The sequence below is a fragment of the Meles meles genome, chromosome 19 (assembly GCF_922984935.1).
Source record: "Meles meles chromosome 19, mMelMel3.1 paternal haplotype, whole genome shotgun sequence".
NCBI classification, from domain to species: domain Eukaryota; kingdom Metazoa; phylum Chordata; class Mammalia; order Carnivora; family Mustelidae; genus Meles; species Meles meles.
The window spans coordinates 56,980,900-56,998,173 of NC_060084.1; the positions used below are offsets into that span (position 1 = coordinate 56,980,900).

Here is a 17,274-nt window from a genome sequence, read left to right on the forward strand (position 1 = left end):
GCCGGGCTCGCAGCTTCGAGCTGCCTTTGTGAAGGGTGGCAAGGCTGGCTCTGCTCCCGTGTCTAGGATACCGAGGCCATAAGGAAAAGCAGAAGCACGGCAGGGCATCTGCCACCACCCGTCGGTGAAAGCACATCACACTCGCTCATGCCCAAAGCCGTGGGGCGGCATTTGCACTCCACACCCCACGGATGGGAGAGTCTCCTGCTCTCGGGTGGAATGGGAAGGAGCAAATATTCCCTGAACAACTCACCACTGTCCTGTTTCCTTAGTTTGCCAATCTTACGTTTTCATCTTTGAGGTTTTAACATGGACCCAGGTTCCTACTTGTGATTCAACTTGAAGCTGTTGTGGGGCATGTCCTTTTGTTCCTTGAGTCCTCTTTTCATCTGTCACGTTCTTCCGTCTTAGCATTTTGCTTGCTTTCCTCCCCATTATGATCGCACAGCTGCCATATTATTTTAACACATAAGCTCGGGAACTGAGGGGTGGGGGGGTAGCCATATTCAACCACCAAACGAAACCCGGGGCGGTCAGTCTGGAAGAACTTGGAAGCTGCAGGGGCTTTAAAGACTGAAACCTGTCTCCCCCCTATCAGGACTCACAGGCTGACCACAGCATTCTGCAGATTGGAATGGGAAGGGGCAGAGCCCCTGCCTGGCTCAGTCAACCGTGGGACTCTCAGTTTCAGCTCAGGTCATGATCTCAGGGGTGTGGGATCTAGCCCCACGTGGAGCTCTGTGCTCAGCGGGGAGCCTGCTTGAGAGTCTCCCCATCTCCTTCTGCCCTGCCCCTGCTTGCGTGCGCACTCTCTCTCAAATAAATAAATCTTTAAAAAAAGAAAAAGATTGGAAGCGGCTTCTTAAACCATCTGGTGGAAACACCCATTCCCCATCGTTCACACCTCCACATGAAGGAACTTGAACCCCTTAGTGCCTTTCTCCTGGCCACTCCACCCCTCCCAGGGGCTGAAGAACAATTTGCCAGACTGGATGGGCATCGTGGCTCACTGCAGGTCTCTCTCTCTCAGAGCCGGCCTGCCCAGTGTCTGGCCTGCTACACCCAAGGGAAGGCCTGTGCTTGTCCAGTGCTGCCTGTGACCCGACAGTCTGCCATGTCTAATGCTGGGCATTAGCATTAGAAGCAACACTAAAGCCACTTCCTCTGATTGGCACTAATAGTAATAAAAGATCTCCAATCCTGGAATCCCATAGCTGCCTTGCAATTTATCCTGAATTGGGGAAGGAAGGTGAAAATTACCGGTCCTCCCAAATCCCAGGAGAACAGGTAAATTCCACATGAGAGGAATGAGCTAGGAAGCCAGAATACGGGAGGGGGGCACAGCTTTGTCTGAAACCTGGCGTTGTGAACTTCTGCCCACGGTTCAATCACCCTGGACTTGGATTCCTCACCTGAAAAACGGCACTGGCCAGGAGCCTTGGTTGCAAATGATGCAACCTCCTTTAGCTAAACTGACAAGGAGTTTAGGAAAGGAGATGGGGCCCCATCTCCCTGCCCTTATCTCTGAGAAAGCTGGAGAGGGCTAGATACTTTGTAGTCAGAACAAGGCCCATGCCCAAGCCCTGGGCACACAGAGCCCTGGGTGCACCTGCTACAGTCTTCTCCCAGCATCAGCACCATATAAGCCCTGCAGGGCACTCTAACTGGCTGAGCTGATGTCACATGACACACCTCTGCACGGGATGCCGGGCAATAACCTGGCTTTGGCCTCAGGGCAGACAGCCTGGGCACCAAGGGCAAGGGGGTTCTTCAAATGGAGCAGCCAGAGACAAGCCGATGAGAAGCACGGGTGTCCCCCACTCCCTGTCAAGAGAGGCTGAGATGAGAGGCAAAGACTCGGTTGTAGAGAGCAGCACGTTCATGTCCAGGCTCCACCTACTGCCGGGGTCCCCTAAGAGCATGCCCCTCCCACCCAGGAGCAGATTGAGGCCATGGTGAACAACTGGAGGAGGAGAAACACCTTTATTAGAAGAACAGTGTGGACACAGAAGGGGGAACACAGTGAGGGCCGGGATCCAGGGAGCCAGCACCTTCCTCCGCGCCCCTTCCAAGGGCTAAGCAGAGACGGGCTGGCATGCCCTGGCTGCACACCCACAAGGCCCTGCTCCCACTGGGAAGGCAGGATGCCTGAGCTTCCACGGAGAGGGGTGATAAGCCACCGGGTTCACCGATCCATGCTGTCATCCGTTGGGCTGGAGAAACAGGTCTGCAGCAGCTTTTCACAGAACTCCAGCTCCTCCTGGATTGGGGGGGACAAGAGTGGGAGTCCTGAGTGCGCGGCAGGCCCCTGCTTCCGGCATGCTCTGCACCTGGAGATGGCTTCTCTCCCCCCACACTGCGTGCCCCAGAAGCCTCCCAGCGTTCTCTGATTTTAGCTGAGATCCACGGCTCACTGTTTCTCTTCTCACCTGTGCCTGGATTACTGAACCAGAATGGGGGGATCGCCCAGGGCCGTCTCACCCCACTGGTCTGTCCTCACCTCAGCCCCCTTGGGCTCCTTCTAACAACTGGGTATGACCAACCCCTACTAGTCCCCACTCAAAATTAAAACCCCTTCCACAGGTACAAACCCCAGAAACCAAGAAAGAAGCACTCACAGGTGGGACCGCGCGGACATAAAAGGTATCTGCATGGCAGAAGGATGCCAGAAACAAAAACCAGAGAACAACAACAACGTGGGGCGAAAAATCTGCAACTCATCAGGAAGGGCTAACGCATTTAATAGTTCAAGAACTTTAACAAACCCACCGCAAAAGCCACCACCCAGTAGACAGATGGGCACAGGCTATGCATGAACAGGTCACAGAGAGGGCAAACCGTCCAACTTCACTCACAGGAGAAACGCCAATGTAAACCGGACTATGCTACTACTTTCCGCAGATCAGCTTGAAAAAACAGGTCAAATGACCGAGGTACGCTTGGGCACTCTCAGGGCTGGACTAACAACTGGTCCAACTTGTATACAGAGCAACTCGTCAAAACATAGCAAAAACGACCCTTAACTCTGTAACTTCACCTTTCCTCTGCCCTCGCCCAGCTGTCCCTTTCTAGCTCCACAGACACACTCACGTGCATAAACATAGGTAAAGGGTTATTCTTCTAGCCAGGGTGGTAGCGGCAACCAGCGTGTCCAGTAAGAGGGGTCATGACACGAAAGCAGCGACCTACCTTGCAGCCCTAAAAGAAACCGGGAAAAGCCACACACAACACACTCCTTCTGCACTCCTCCCTGAGACATTGTGAAAGGGGATGAGGCAAGGAGCAGAAAAGTGATCAGGACAGGCAGATTTTGCACAAAAAGGAGAGAGAAAAAAGGATTTATACACCCATTTACTTGTGTCCCAGACTATCTTAGGAAGGTCACACACGGAACTGGGGGAGCTACTGGGTGGTTAGGGACGGGGGCAACAGGGAGACTTTCCACTGTTCACCCTCCCGTGCATCTTGAATTTTGAACCACATGACCACAGGACCTTCTCACACGAAAGGATTCATGAAATTTAACTCTTAAGTTTACCTACAAAAATACAAAAGAGGGCCGTCTAAGTCATGATAGAATGACCTTCCAGAACACCATGCCGCTTGCATTATTCAACTATGCTAGAATTAAAGCAGACCTTGGGGCGCCTGGGTGGCACCTTCAGCCTTCAGCTCACGTCATGATCCTGTGGTCCCAGGATCAAGCCCTGTGTCACTTATCCCTCTTCCTCTGTCCTTCCCCCCGCTCATGCTGTCTTTCTAATGAATAAATAAAATCTTTAAAAAAAAGAAAGAAAGAAAGAAAAAGAAATTAAAGCAGACCTCTATTTAAGTATCTGGAAAGAGTTCCAAGACACAGACACATAGGAAAGAAGCCATGGGAAGAGACTGGCATGGCGTATGGATGAGCCAAGGAATGCTAACAACTACCAGCAGCTGAAGAGGGAGGATTCTCTCCCAGAGCCTTCAGAGGGGGCACACCCCTGCTGACACCTGGATGTCAGGCTCCTAGTCCCCAGAACCGTGAGACAATACGTTTCTGTGCTAAATAGCCCAGTCTGCTGTAATGTGACAGCAGCTGTCGGGAGCGAACGCAGCACCGCATGGAAAACAGCACTGCCCGGCCTCCTTGTCCCCTCACAGGCTGTTTCCTTCACCACAGGCCTAACTTCCTGCTGTCACCCTGTCCAGAACAGAATGTTAAGTTACACAGATACCCATACTGCGTGAGCCATACGTGCTTGTATACGCACACACCAGGTGTGTCTTTGTAAATAACGTACTCAGGTGTGTTTGCCTATGTGTTTCTCCCCCAGCCCCGGGCCCCGTAAGGACCGAGGCTGGATCCTGTGGCTCCTCTCCAAGTCCCCGGCGCCCAGCTCGGGGCCTGGCACCCACGTGCGCCACCCCTGACCAATGGAGGGAAGAGGATGAGGTTTCCACGGGTGCGTACACATGTCTAAACTTCTCACGTGGCAGACTTCCCATAAGTGGAGCTTATTATATGACAACTACACCCCAACAAAGTTGCAAAAAGATATTTTTGGAAGTAAAAAAGGAAAGAAAAAAGGAGTTTGGTCAGTTTGCACGAGCCTCCCTGGTGGGCCCAGGTGGGCCCTGCCCAGGGCCTGGCACGCCAGCAGCTCCAGGAATGGGCACGCCAAGACAGCGAGCAGAAGCTGACACGCTCCCCAGCTAACACCCCGGCCCCGGCCGGGTTGGGGCCCCAAGGACCCCAAAATCCCCGCGCGTGTATTTCCACGAGTCCGGGTGTTGGGGTCAGGCCAAGCTCCTGGGGGTGGCAGCACCTCTCCTGGTCATCCCTGCTCCTCGCTGCCCACAGCTCTCCGGAAACACTCAACAGTGTCACGGAGGGATGGACTGAGCAGAGCAGACTCCCAGGAGGGGGGGCCCGCTGGCTCAGCCCAACAGCTGGGCAGAAGTTCACCCTCCACCGGCTCGCACTTTTCATCGTCCGGACGACTCAACAAGTCCACAGGAGTTCAACCACTCGCTGTCTGTCACGGATTCGCGACTGACGGTCTAATCATCTAGGGATCGCTCATTTGCTGCTCACCCACCTGAACATTTACCGTGAGATCTGTCACTCATTGCTCATTTAATTAAATATTGGCGGGCGCCTGGGGGGCTCAGTGGGTTAAGCCTCTGACTTTGGCTCAGGTCATGATCTCAGGGTCCTGGGATCGAGCCCTGCGTCAGCCTCTCTGCTTAGCGGGGAGCCTGCTTCCTCCTCTCTGTCTGCCTCTCTGCCTACTTGGGATCTCTGTCAAATAAATAAATAAAATCTTTTAAAAAAAGAAATAGGGGCGCCTGGGTGGCTCAGTGGGTTAAGCCTCTGCCTTCGGTTCAGGTCATGATCTCAGGGTCCTGGGATCGAGCCCCGCATCGGGCTCTCTGCTCAGCGGGGAGCCTGCTTCCTCCTCTCTCTCTGCCTGCCTCTCTGCCTACTTGTGATCTCTGTCAAATAAATAAAATCTTTAAAAAAAAAATTTTTTTTAAAAAAGGAAATAAAAATTTAAAAAGTAAACATCAGAATTTTTTGTTACTCGATATACTTAAATATTTCCTATTTAACTAAATTAACAGGTTTTCTTTAATCGTTGATTTGTTTATCAAGTAATTATTAAATATCCGAAGGGATGTAAATAGTTATAAAATTTGGATAATAGAGCACCTGGGTGGCCCAGTGGGTTAAAGCCTCTGCCTTCAGCTCAGGTCACGATCTCAGGGTCCTGGGATCGAGTCCTGCACCGGGGTCTCTGCTCAGCAGGGAGCCTGCTTCCCCCTCTGTCTGCCTGCCTCTCTGCTGACTGTGATCTCTGTCTGTCAAATAAGTAAATAAAATCTTTAAAAAAAAAATTTGGATAATAAACAAATGACTCAGTTAACCCCTTCAAACACTCCAAGCTCCTCATCCTCCTGCGGGCCCATGGCCCGGGCAGGGGCAGCAAGCACCTACTGAGTGGATGGCGGGAGAAACGCGTGAGCCAAGGTGCACAGGGGACACAGGTGCACGACGCACAGCGTGACGCCCAAGGCCCCGCCGTACCTGGTATTCCTCATGCTGCTGCAGCAGCTGGCAGCGGTGACGGAGAAGCTCCTCCAGGCCCAGCTCGGGCTCCCGGCACTCCCGTACGCCCTGGGGGAAGTCTGTCACCAGGCTGCGGGGACAGGAGAGCCATCCTTGGGCCTCCCTCTGCACAGGGCCGCCCCTCCTCCAGGAGCCGGGGCGAGACAGTTCCCTGCACTGGGCCTCAGTTTCCCTATCTGCAGTACAGACCTCACACTGTCCCGCCCCACCCCAAGGCCTACGGGGAGACTTGTACACAAGATGCCCCGCACAAAGCCTGGCCTGCAGCCAATCCGCACGCGGGAGCTGCCACCTGCTCCAATGGCTGCTCTGTTCTGTCATCTTTTCCAGACGCTAATCTGCAGGTCCCGTGAGCGGCGAGGGCGGCAGGGAGTGGGGTCAGAGAGACTCTGCCTCTGCCCAGGCTGCCGGGTCAGCCCCCGGACATGTGAAGAGAAAGGAATGCTCAGGGAGGGCCAGCACAATGATTTCTGCCCCCTCCTTGGGAAAGCCCCCGAGTCCCGAATCCTAGAGGAGAGGAGGCTGCGGGGCTGGAGCCCAGCGGTATCAGTCGAGAGGTGGGGGTGCCGGCCCCAGGCCTTGCCCCCGCGGAGGCCCAGCATACCTGCACAGGGCTCCAAGCACATGCTCGTGGAAGGGGCTGTGTTCTGTCCGGATCAGGGCCACCAGCTGCTGGACCATCCCCATGGAGCACAGGGTGCCTGGGGGAGGGGTCTTGGGGGTCAGAGGGGCAGTCCACACCCCTCCCCCAGGCATTCCCCTCCCCCACCCTCCTTTGGGGATCGTCCCTGGGCCCCCTGCCCTGGCCGCCCCACCTTTGTGTTCGGGGTGGCCCACCAGCAGGTTCTGCAGCAGGAACGCCGACTTGACCTTGAGCTTTTGCACCTGCTGCTGCATGGCACGCATCAAGACCGAGAAGCCATCCAGGCGAAGGAACTGCAGCAGCCCAGCCTCCTGTTCCCGGACCAGGCCTGGGTTGCGGTGGGGTGAGAGGGAGGGAGGGGCCCTGAGGTTACCACCAGCACCGGCAGCAGAATCACCCCGCCACCCTCACCGCCCTATCAACTTCAACCAGCCTGAGCTTCGTGAGCATCAACTTCTCCGTGTTTTTTGTTGAGATGGACTCAACGTCAGCTATTACAAGAAGTCTGCCCCATCCCTCCCTCACCCCGCTCTGGCTTTTGGTACCTCTGGGGAACTGAGTCCTCTGTCTATCCTTTGTGGCTTAGCCAGCGGTGGTCTGTCTGTCCATCTGTCTCCTGACTTTTGGACATGACTTTCCAGATACCACCCGCTCTGGGCCTCTCTCACTCTTGCCAAAATTCCTTTCCAGCCTCTCTGTTCTTTTTCCAGGGCCACCATGACATGACAAATGTGTATTTGGTCTTTGCCTCCATTCCTGAGACCAAGCTCTTAAAACCCGTGGAATTTCCCAGATGATGGGAGCATCTTTCATTCCAGGGAGGGGACTGTGGGCGGACTCCTGGATGGGGTTTACTTACCAGAAACACCAAGCCAGGATTAGAAACCTGGAACTTCCAGCCCCACTTCCCAACCTCCAGAGGAGAGGGACGGAGCGGAATTCATGATCCATCATGCCTCCAGGAGGAAGCCCCCATTGAAATCGCTAACCGGTGAGGTTCAGAGAGCTTCTGGGTTAGTGAACACATGTGTGTGCCCCGACTCCAAGGACAGAAGCTCCTATGCTCGGGACCCTGCTAGACCTTGTCCTATGCCCGTCTTCATCTGGCTGTTCATCTGTAGCCTTTGTAATAAGCCACCAAACACAGGTACTTCCCTGAGCTCTGTGAGCTGTTCTAGCAAATTACCGAACCTGAGGAGGGGATCATGGGAACACCCAGTATATGCCCAGTAACTAAGAAGTACACGAAGCCCCAAACTTTTTTTTTTTTTTTAAGTTAAACCACATCCAACGTGAGACTCGAACTCATGACCCCGAGATCAAGAGTTGCATGGTCTAGGGACTCAGCCAGCCAGGGGCCATGTCATGGAACTGAGCCCTTAACCTGAGATGTGCCAACCCCCAGGAGTCGGTGTCAGAATGGACCAGAAAGGGACTGCAGAACACCCAGCCGCTGTCCAGAGTTGAAAACCAGTCATCTGTAAGCGCCCCCCACACATATGGTGTCACAAACATTGGGAGAACGGGGCGCCTGAGTGGCTCAGTCATTAAGTGTCTGCCTTCGGCTCAGGTCGTGATCCCGGGGTCCTGGGATTGAGCCCTATATTGAGCTCCCTGCTCTGCGGGAGCCTGCTTCTCCCCCTGCTTGTGTTCCCTCTCTCTCTCTGTCTCTGTCTGTCAAATAAATAAATAAAACCTTTAAAAACAACCACAAAAACAAACACTGGAAGTGGAAGAAATGGGTTCTCTTCCGACATCAAACAGAGAACCGTGGGTTGGCCTGGGACCCAGCAATTCCAACCTCAGGCGTGCCCACCCAGGAGAAAGGAAAACATGTCTACGCAGAACCTTGTCCACGTGGTTCAGGGCAGCACTGCCACCCAACCAGAGGCAGAAACCGCCTGACACCCCCCTGAGCAACTGATGCACGGACAAACAAGACGCAGCCCCTTCGGAAATGACCTATTATTTAGCCATAAAAAGGCATGAGACATCAGTACAGGCTAATGAACCCAGAAAACACGATACTCAGTGAAGGAAGCCAGACACATAAGGCCACATGGTGGACACGTCTAGAGCAGGCAAACCCACGGAGACGAGCAGACTGGTGGCTGCGGGGGGCTGGAGGGAGGGCGTGAGGAGGGGCTGCTAATGGGAATGCGGCTCTTTTGGGAGGGATGGGAATGTCCTGGAGTTGGACAGTGACCACAGCCTACAGAACATGCTAAATTGTGTACTTTCAAAGGATGAACTGCATAACCTGCGAATTCTATCCCCATAGAGCTGATTTAAGAAGGAAACAGTCCAGGGCGCCTGGGTGGCTCAGTTGTGAAGCGTCTGCCTTCGGCTCAGGTCATGATCCCAGGGTCCTGGGATCGAGCCCCACATCGGGCTCCCCACTCGGCAGGAAGCCTGCTCTTCCCTCTCCCACTCCCCCTGCTTATATTCCCTCTCTCGCTGTGTCTCTCTCTGCCAAATAAATAAATAAAAATCTTAAAAAAAAAAAAGAAGGAAACAGTCCAGTGGGGCCGCAGCACAGCATACACGCAGATGGGGGCCCAGCTCACGGTGAGTCACGGAGAAGAACGCAGCCTGGGTTCACATCTCACATCCCCAGGACTCCGCTAGGTGCCCCGGGCTGTCACCTAGGTGACCCAACCAGGTCCCTCCACCATGTGGATCCAGTCTTGCTACCTCAGAGGCTGCGTGCGTGGACTACACAAGGTAACATGTGCACAGGGCTTTGCGTGGGGCCTGGCACAGAGGGCCCCATAGGCGCTGGCATCATCCCGTCGCAGCACCTGCTCCCCAGGAGACAGCAGGAGTGACAGCCACCAGTCTCTCTAACGAGTGCAGGCCGGCTGTCACTCAACAGCCCCCGCACCGCGCCCCTCCTCACCACAGGGAGCGTCAACAGCACAGAGGCCACAGACCCTGATGTGCGGGAAGCACCTGGGCTGAGTGGCGCTCCCGTGTCCTCAGGGTCTGACTCTCTGCCTGGTGAGGGGTTGGCAGGCTCTCCACCCCGACCCCGATGCCCAGCACAGACAGGAACACACGAACCAGTATGGCCTGTCCCCCTCGGCCATTCCCCAGCTGCCCCAGACACTCACAGGAGATGGCGAAGAGGGCCTTCACACGCACCAGGTCGCAGGCGTCCCGGTCCAGCAGCCGCAGCAACTTGCGCAGGGCACCCAGGCCCAGCACCTGCTCCTGGATGGCCGCCACGTTCTGGCTGCACGTGCCGATGAGCTGCGCTGCCCGCCACCGCAGCCCTGCGGGCCCCGCCTCCAGGTACCGGCCCACCAGCAGGTGCATGCCCGACAGCTGGCAGAAGTCTGGGCCAGAGAGAGGGGCCATGAGAGTCCAGCTGGGATTGGCTGAGCTCTGCACCGCCCCCCAAAACTCGCCTGCTGAAGCCCCAACCCCCAAGTGCTTCAGGGTGCGAATGTATTTGGAGACCGGGGCTTTTAAGAGATCATCCTGGTCAAGTGAGGTCCCCGGGGTGGGTGCTGATCCCTGAGTCTGTTAAGACTGGTGTCCTCCTAAGAGGACATGAGAACACAGACGGGCACACAGGGAGACCATGTGAGGACACAGGGAGACCCGCAGTTGCCTGCAAAGAAAGGAGAGAGCACCCAGGAGAGACCAGCCCTGGCCACACCAGGATCTCAGACTTCCAGCCTCCAGAACCCTGAGAAAATACGCTTCTGTTTCAGCCCCCGTGGCTATGGCAGCCTTCACACACGAATACAGCAGGGCAGGCGGGGGGGGGGGGGGGGGGGGGGCGGGAGGCAGGCTGGCTCCCGGGGGCGGGGGGGTCTGCCTCAAATGCAGGCCCCATCGAGCGCCCAACTGGGGGTCCCTCCAAGGTCAGCGTGTCTCCAAATCGCCAGCAAGTGGGAGGTCAGGGTCCTGGACTCCAGCCCACTAGATGCCAGTGCTGGCCCCCAGCCCTTGTGACAATCAGAATCTCCCCTAGACCAGGCCTCGGCAAACTACGGCCCACTACCTGTTTTTGTGTTAAAAAAAAAAAAAAAAAAAAGTGGTACCAGTGAGCTTGGCAATTCCTCAAAAAGTTAGACACAGAGTTATCACAGGTTCACTGTGATGTAAATATCCCAAATCCCGGAGAGCAAGAACTAAAGCTCCCAGCAGCATTATTCTCTATAACTATGGGGAAAGGACCCAAATGCCCATCAGCGGAGAACAGGCGAACATGTGGGGTATTAGCCACACAAAGGGATAATGCTCCCAGACAGGCCACGAGGCGGAGAATCTTGAAAACGCCACACTCAGGGAAGCCAGCCACCAGAGCTCAGAGCCTACGATTCCACTTAGAGGAAACATCCAGAGAACCAGGGAACACACATCTGTGCCATCGATGCCTACCACACGTCCCTCCAAAGGGCTCCTCAGCATTTAGAACAAAACCCACGACACCTACATCAGCCTGCAAGGCTCCACCCAGCGGCACCCTCTACCTCCAGCCCCTCACTCACTGCACTCTGCCTCGCTGGCCTCACTGCTGTTCCCGCACACACCAGGCAGGTTGCAACCTCAGGGCCTTTGCACCGGCCACTCCCTCTGCCTGGAATGTGCCCCGCGGCTCTCGGATCTCTCTGGTCTTCAGGTCTCTGATCAGTTGGCACCCCCTGGGGAGGCCTTCTCTGACCATGCCACCCAGAACCACCTCCTCACTCATGTTCTAGGCAGTGACGGTGCACTCCCAAGAGATGAGGGAGAAATGACCAGTTTTGGAGAACATCAGGGAAGTAGACCTGCTGTCAGGTGGGTGGGGTGAGGGAAGGTCACTCTGGAGGACCAAGCAGGAAGACCAAACAGGAAGACTGGAGAGTCTCTTCCAGGGCCTGAGTTGGAGCCAGCCTAGAGAGAGAGAGGCTGGAGGCTGGAAGGCTGGGGGAAAGGTGGATGGTGTGGTGTGGTCCCTGAGAGAAAGGACAGGAGGGAAGCCGCAGCAGGAGGTGGGGCGGAGGAGGAGGGAAGAGACAGAGGGAGACAAGGGGCAGCCGCGGGCAGGCCTGGTTGTACCTGCAGCATTGTCCATGTTTTCGCACAGGTCGGCCAGCAGCTCCAGGGCCCCCTCGCGTTCCTGCTGGTCGGAGGCCAGCTCAGCCTCAGCAGCCAAGGAGGGTGTAGGCTGGGACAGCACTCGAAGGCAGCTCTTCATCTGCTCAACTTCCTCCCGCTGGCCCCGGAAGGCGGCTGACATAGCCTCCTGCAGCCACTGCCGCCTCTGGTGTACAAGCCAGGGCAGGAGGGTCAGGGCAAGAAGCAAACGTCCATCAGTGACGAATTAATGAATAACACTTGTTCCTTTTAAGAGCCAACATCTGAGAGCTCTCTGTTCCTTCAGTCAACAGATGCCTACTGAGTGCCTTTCCCAAGACAATTTCCTAGGTACTAGATTTACGGAGCAACTGGCTATGGGGTGTGAGAGAAGGGACTCCCAGGCCTGTCCAGCACAACCAGGAGATGGGGAAAACGGTACGAGAAGGTATGGAGCAGCAGGAGCAGAGATTACAGTTCATTTTCCACCGTGTTAAGTTCGACGGATCTATGACGCACCCAAGGTAAAATACTGCGTGGGCCGCCTGATGCTCGGGGAGGAGATCCAGCCTAGACCCAGCTTTCTCAGCCCTGGCTCTACGGACACTCTGAGCTGGGGAGCTTGTGGGCAGGTGGGGGAGGGGACATGGGGGAGATGCCACTGTCCTGAGCATGGTAAGATGTTGAGTAGCACCCCTGGTCTCTACCCACCAGACGCCAGTAGCCCCCCCACCGACCCCAAGTGGGACATGTCTCCATGTGTTCCAAATATCCCCAGGGGAATCAAATCAGAACTACTGGCCTAGTGATATAAATTTGAGAGTCATCAGCATAAAATCTCAACGCGATATGAGGTCACAGAGGAAGTACGCAGAGGGAGGTAACAGAAGAGCCCTGGTGTGTGCATCATCCAGCGGCTGGGGAATGAGCGAGGATGAAAACCAGGACACTGTGTTGTTCTAGAAACCAAATGAAGAAAGAGATTGAGGAGCCCAGTAACCAAATGCTGCCTATTAAGTCAAGTAAGATGACAGCTGAGAGCTGGCCACTGAATTTTCTTTTTCCGCCAGGCCTATTAGTGCTCATATGTGGGCTCTGTAATCAAAGTCCTGGAACAGTTTAAGCAAGATGTTAATCTTTCTGTGCCGGTTCCTACTTCATTGTCCTAAAGGTGACATCATGGAAGTTACTGGGTGACCACGATGTTTTATACACTGGAAACACCATCATCGTCAACTGAACATCGCATAAGACGGACATTGCTACTCATCTCCAAGACAGCCCTCTGAGTGTTTTTGTCATTCCCCACTTCATAGATGAGAAAAACTGAGGCCCAGAAAGGTTGTGACATGCCAAGGTCACACAGCAGGCCATGCACAAAGCCTGAAGTCACACCTAAGTCTTCACAACAGCCTGCTGCCTGCAGGAGCCCTGCCTCCGCACCAGCACCATGTGGCTCCTCAGAAATAACCCCATGAGGCACCCCAACTACTCTTATTATCATCAGCTTGCAAATAAAGACCCTGCTCAGCGATGCCCAGGTGGCTCAGTCGGTTAAGCATCTGCCTTTGGCTCAGGTCCTGATGCCGGGTCCTTGGATGGAGCCCCACCTTGGGCTCCCTGCTCAGCGGGGAGCCTGCTTCTCCCTCTTTTTCTGCCTTTCAACACCACTTGTGCATGCTCTATCTCTGATAAATAGAATCTTGAATTTAAAAAAAAGATCTTGCTAGTCAGAAAGATGAAGCGATATGCCCAAGGTCACACAGCTGGATACTGCTGAAACCAGGTCTGCTGGCTCCCAGAACCCTCCCTCCTCCTTTTCACCTCGAGGCTACTCCACATCCCCGCGGGATGCTGGGATGCGGGCATCTGCCCTCACAGACACTTGGGAGCTCTGACCTGCAGGGGACAATCTAGCACCAGCACAGCCTACTCCGCCTTCACCCCTGGACTCCGCCCCTGGCCGGGCCGCCCCTCGCCCGACTTCGCTGGGTCCCCACCTTTACCTCCTCACTCATGGGTTCTGGAGGGGGGTCTGGCTCCTCAGAGCCCGCGGTGATAGCCATCTGCAGCAGGCCTTGGAGGTTTCGCGGGGGCGGAGGATGGCCCGAGTTCTCCGCCGAGGAGCCGCCGCCCCCCGATGAGCGACCCTGGGAGGCTGAGGGCAGCGCCAGGGGAAGGCGGCTGCCCCCCGAGCCTTGGTCCGCCATGGGCGGTTTGTGAAGGGAAGAATGTGTTTGGAGTAGGGGGTGGTCACCGCTGAGGTAGCTCTGGCGTCTTGACGGGTCGACTCCTGGGGATCTGCTGAGAAGGTGACGTTTCAGGGGAGTTCCGAGGCCCCCCATGACCCCAAACCTGAGACCCCTCTGCTTCCTCCATACCAACGGGACCCTTCCCCAAAGTCCCAAGCCCCTCCTTCCCCCCCCCCTCCGCTCGCAACAGGCCCCGCCCACCCCACCTAGCAACCCCCTCCCCCATCTCCACTAAATGCGTTCCCGTCTCTTAGCAACCCCTCCGCCCTACCTCCATAGCAACAAGTCCTCCCTTTGGACGTCTTAGCAACAAATCTCCTCCTACCTCTCCAAAGAGGGGAGCCAAAGCGGAGCGGACCTCACTTCCCTGGGCCTCACCTTCCCCGGGCCTCGAGTCGCCGCGGCGCCTAAAGACACAGTCGCCCGCACCTGACTGTGTTGGGCGCTGCCATCTTAACCGGAAATACGCCAATCCCGCCCGGAAGTTCCCGGAGCACCCTCCCAACCTGGGGCCGACCTGAGGCCGAGGCGGCGTGCCAGGTTCTGAAGCCCTAACCTGGCCGGAAACAGCGCTCGGCTCCGCCCCCCGCCCTCGCTCAGCCTGAGCTCCGCCCCCGATCCGGAGCCCGCGCCTCAATAAGCTCCGCCCCTTCGACCTCCCTGCAAGCTCCACCTCTGCCTCAGGGTACGCCCCGCCCCCACAGTCTAGCTCCGCCTCGGTGGGCTCCGCCCACACCTATGTCCCCGCCCCCCCCTGCTACCTCGGGCTCCGCCCCTGTTCTAGGCCTTTCGGCCTCTCCCAACTTAACCCCGCCTCCCCCTAAGCCCCGCCCCGTGCTGGTGAGCGGGCCGCTCCCCGTTAGGCCCCACCCCCTCCTTGCAGGTAGTGCAGGTCCCTCGCGGTCTGGGATTTTCCCCTTCACCTCGACCCCTGGCCTATCTTTTCTGGAGCTCCGGGGTCTCACCCCTCGTATCTGATGTTAGCACCGTTGGCCCACCTCACCCCTCTCTTGGCCTCAGTTTCCCCAGTCGTCAAAGAGGGCTAGCTGGTTCCTGCTGCAGGCCCTCTGGAGACGACTTTACCACCCCGGCTCCCCCTCTTGGAATCCTCCCTGAGTCCTGTCCGGTGCTCAGTGCTCGGGAGGGGATTCTTGAAGGCCAAAGCTGAAGCAAAACGCCCGGGCGTGGTGCTTTGCGAGGCTTAACCCACTCTGCGCGGCCTTTGGGGTTCAGGTCTGGGGATGCGCCTGGGCTATAGAGGTGTTCGCCTTAGGCTGGGCTTAAAGAACCCCTGGGGCGGGTCTTCATCAGAGGACCCCCCGGGCCAGGAGAAGGCTGTGCTCACCCGCAGGTGGGGCCCACCGCTAGGCCTGGGTGGGCCAGGTTATATTTGGGGCAGAAATAGGAAGGCAACGTAGAAGCCGCGTGCACTGTGGGGGTGTTCGTAGCACTGAGCACAATAGCCCTCAGACAGGGGTCCGGGCTCCCACTCGCGCCCCCAGTGCCCTATTGTATTAGTTTTCTAGTGGGGCCTTTAAATTATGAGAAACTGGGGGGCTTAAAACGATACTGATTGATTATCTTGCAGGTCTGGTGGTCAGAAGTCCAAAACTTCTTACTGGGTTAGACGCCAGGTGTGAGCCCGGCTGTGTTCCTTCCTGAAGTTCTGGGAGAGACTCTGCTGCCTGCCTCTTCTGGCTCCTAGAGGCCACCTGCGCTCCTTGGATTGTGGCTGCATCCCTCGGGCTTCTGCTCCTGTCATCCTCCCATCTCCTCCTCTGACTCTCCTACCTCCCCCACTGAAGGGCCCTTGTGATTACATTAGGACAGATAGGCAGGACCCTCGTCCCATCTCAAGATCTTCAGTTCAGTCATGTCTGCGAAGCGCCGGTTCTGGGGATTAGGATGGCATCTGTGGGGGCTGTCATTTGGGATTTTGCAAGTTCATTTGGGTTATTTACTGCATGCTACCATGCATAATACCATATAACATACGTGTCCATCATATGTAATCGTGTGTAACATTGTGTATATTAATATATGTATAACATAATGGTGGCCCACACAAAAACTCTCCAGGTAGCCAATAGAATCCATAGTCCCTACAATGACCTTCCAAGTAGAGTGAGCATACAGTTTTCCAGGTACAGCGGGGTATTTCAGAGTGCAGACCCCAGTAATAATTACAGAATACCAGGCATATTGTTGCCCTGCTTCTAAGGCCATATGTGATTTGCCTCTTCACTTCATTTTTTCTCTCTCCCCCTCACTCGCTCCCCTCCGGCCACACAGGCCCTTCAACATACCAGGCACACTTCACGACAGGGCCTTTGCACTTGCCGTCCCCTGCATGGACAGTACTTTGTCCACACAGCTCTGACCCTCATCTTCCTTCAGTGTCCCCTCACTGGAGAGTTCTTTCTTGGCACCGTATCAAGAATCATACTCCACCCAATGAATAATTCCTGTCCCCCTCCCTGCTTTAATCTGTTCTTTAGCATTGGGCTCGATTGTCAAAACATATGGTATATTTGCTTATCTTGCTTATCACCTGCCTTATCCACTACTGTGAGAGCTCCACAGGGCAGGGATCTTTGTTGATCTGGTTCGCTGCTGGCCCCTCACCACTTGGACAACAATGCCAGCTCAGATGTGGCCCTCGGTAAAGGTTTATGGATGAAGGTGGTTGACTAGGAGCCTAGAAGCTCTTGGGTCCACTTTATGGGGGACTCGAGGATTAAAGGGGTGCCTAACACCTTCGGGTGCCTCATACAGAGGAGTCCTGGATTCCGTGGAGATCTATCCGAGTACAGACCCAAGGATGTGCCCTAGCGGGGATGCAGAATTATATGGAAGCCCACGTGAAGATGGAGGAGACCCTGTGTTGGGTACAGGGAATATTCAGGCATCTAAAAAAATACACAGGGACCTGAGGGGGTTCTGGAAGTTTCTCTGGAGGAGCATTAAGGATCCTAAATGGAGGTGTGGGCCAAGAGGATCTGAGAACCTGCACCGTGTATGGATTTCCCTGATGCTAGTGGGACAGGAGGCCTGAGTGGGCAGGCTGGAAGGCCTGGGGAAGCACGTTGTTTGAGTCTTGGTTCAGCAACTCCCAATTTTTTTCCCTGGCTCTGCTTGTCACCCTCTTTCTTTGTCCCCATGTTCTCCAGCATGTGCCCTGCACCTGTATGTACACT

The 17,274-nt window shown here is 55.6% G+C and overlaps 1 protein-coding gene across 5 annotated transcripts; it reads right to left on the reverse strand.

Annotated features, from left to right (window-relative positions):
• Positions 1-1,964: 1,964 nt before the first annotated feature.
• HSPBP1 (HSPA (Hsp70) binding protein 1) lies at positions 1,965-14,663 on the reverse strand. Of its 5 annotated transcripts, none has more exons than XM_045987106.1 (8): positions 14,456-14,663; positions 13,832-14,129; positions 11,808-12,012; positions 9,869-10,093; positions 6,928-7,083; positions 6,717-6,813; positions 6,071-6,182; positions 1,965-2,260 (listed from the first exon to the last, which is right to left on the reverse strand). In XM_045987106.1, the coding sequence occupies exons 2-8, from the start codon at positions 14,033-14,035 to the stop codon at positions 2,186-2,188; spliced, it is 1,074 nt and encodes a 357-aa protein (XP_045843062.1). In that variant the 5' UTR covers positions 14,036-14,129; positions 14,456-14,663; the 3' UTR covers positions 1,965-2,185. The 5 variants fall into 5 exon arrangements, with proteins under 5 accessions (XP_045843062.1, XP_045843061.1, XP_045843060.1 ...); XM_045987105.1 differs by having other exon boundaries at positions 14,403-14,663; XM_045987104.1 differs by having other exon boundaries at positions 13,832-14,126; positions 14,456-14,662.
• Between the last annotated feature and the right edge of the window lie 2,611 nt (positions 14,664-17,274).

Bases quoted from the DNA above. Each gene is read 5' to 3' on its own strand.
- HSPBP1 (XM_045987101.1), bottom strand. From the start codon at position 14,170: ATGGGGGGCCTCGGAACTCCCCTGAAACGTCACCTTCTCAGCAGATCC. The intron at 7,084-9,868 runs GTGAGTGTCTGG...ACCGCAACCCAG, and splicing joins GGCCCTCTTCGCCATCTCCT to GCCTGGTCCGGGAACAGGAG. The intron at 2,261-6,070 runs GTACGGCGGGGC...CCCCCAATCCAG, and splicing joins AGCAGCATGAGGAATACCAG to GAGGAGCTGGAGTTCTGTGA.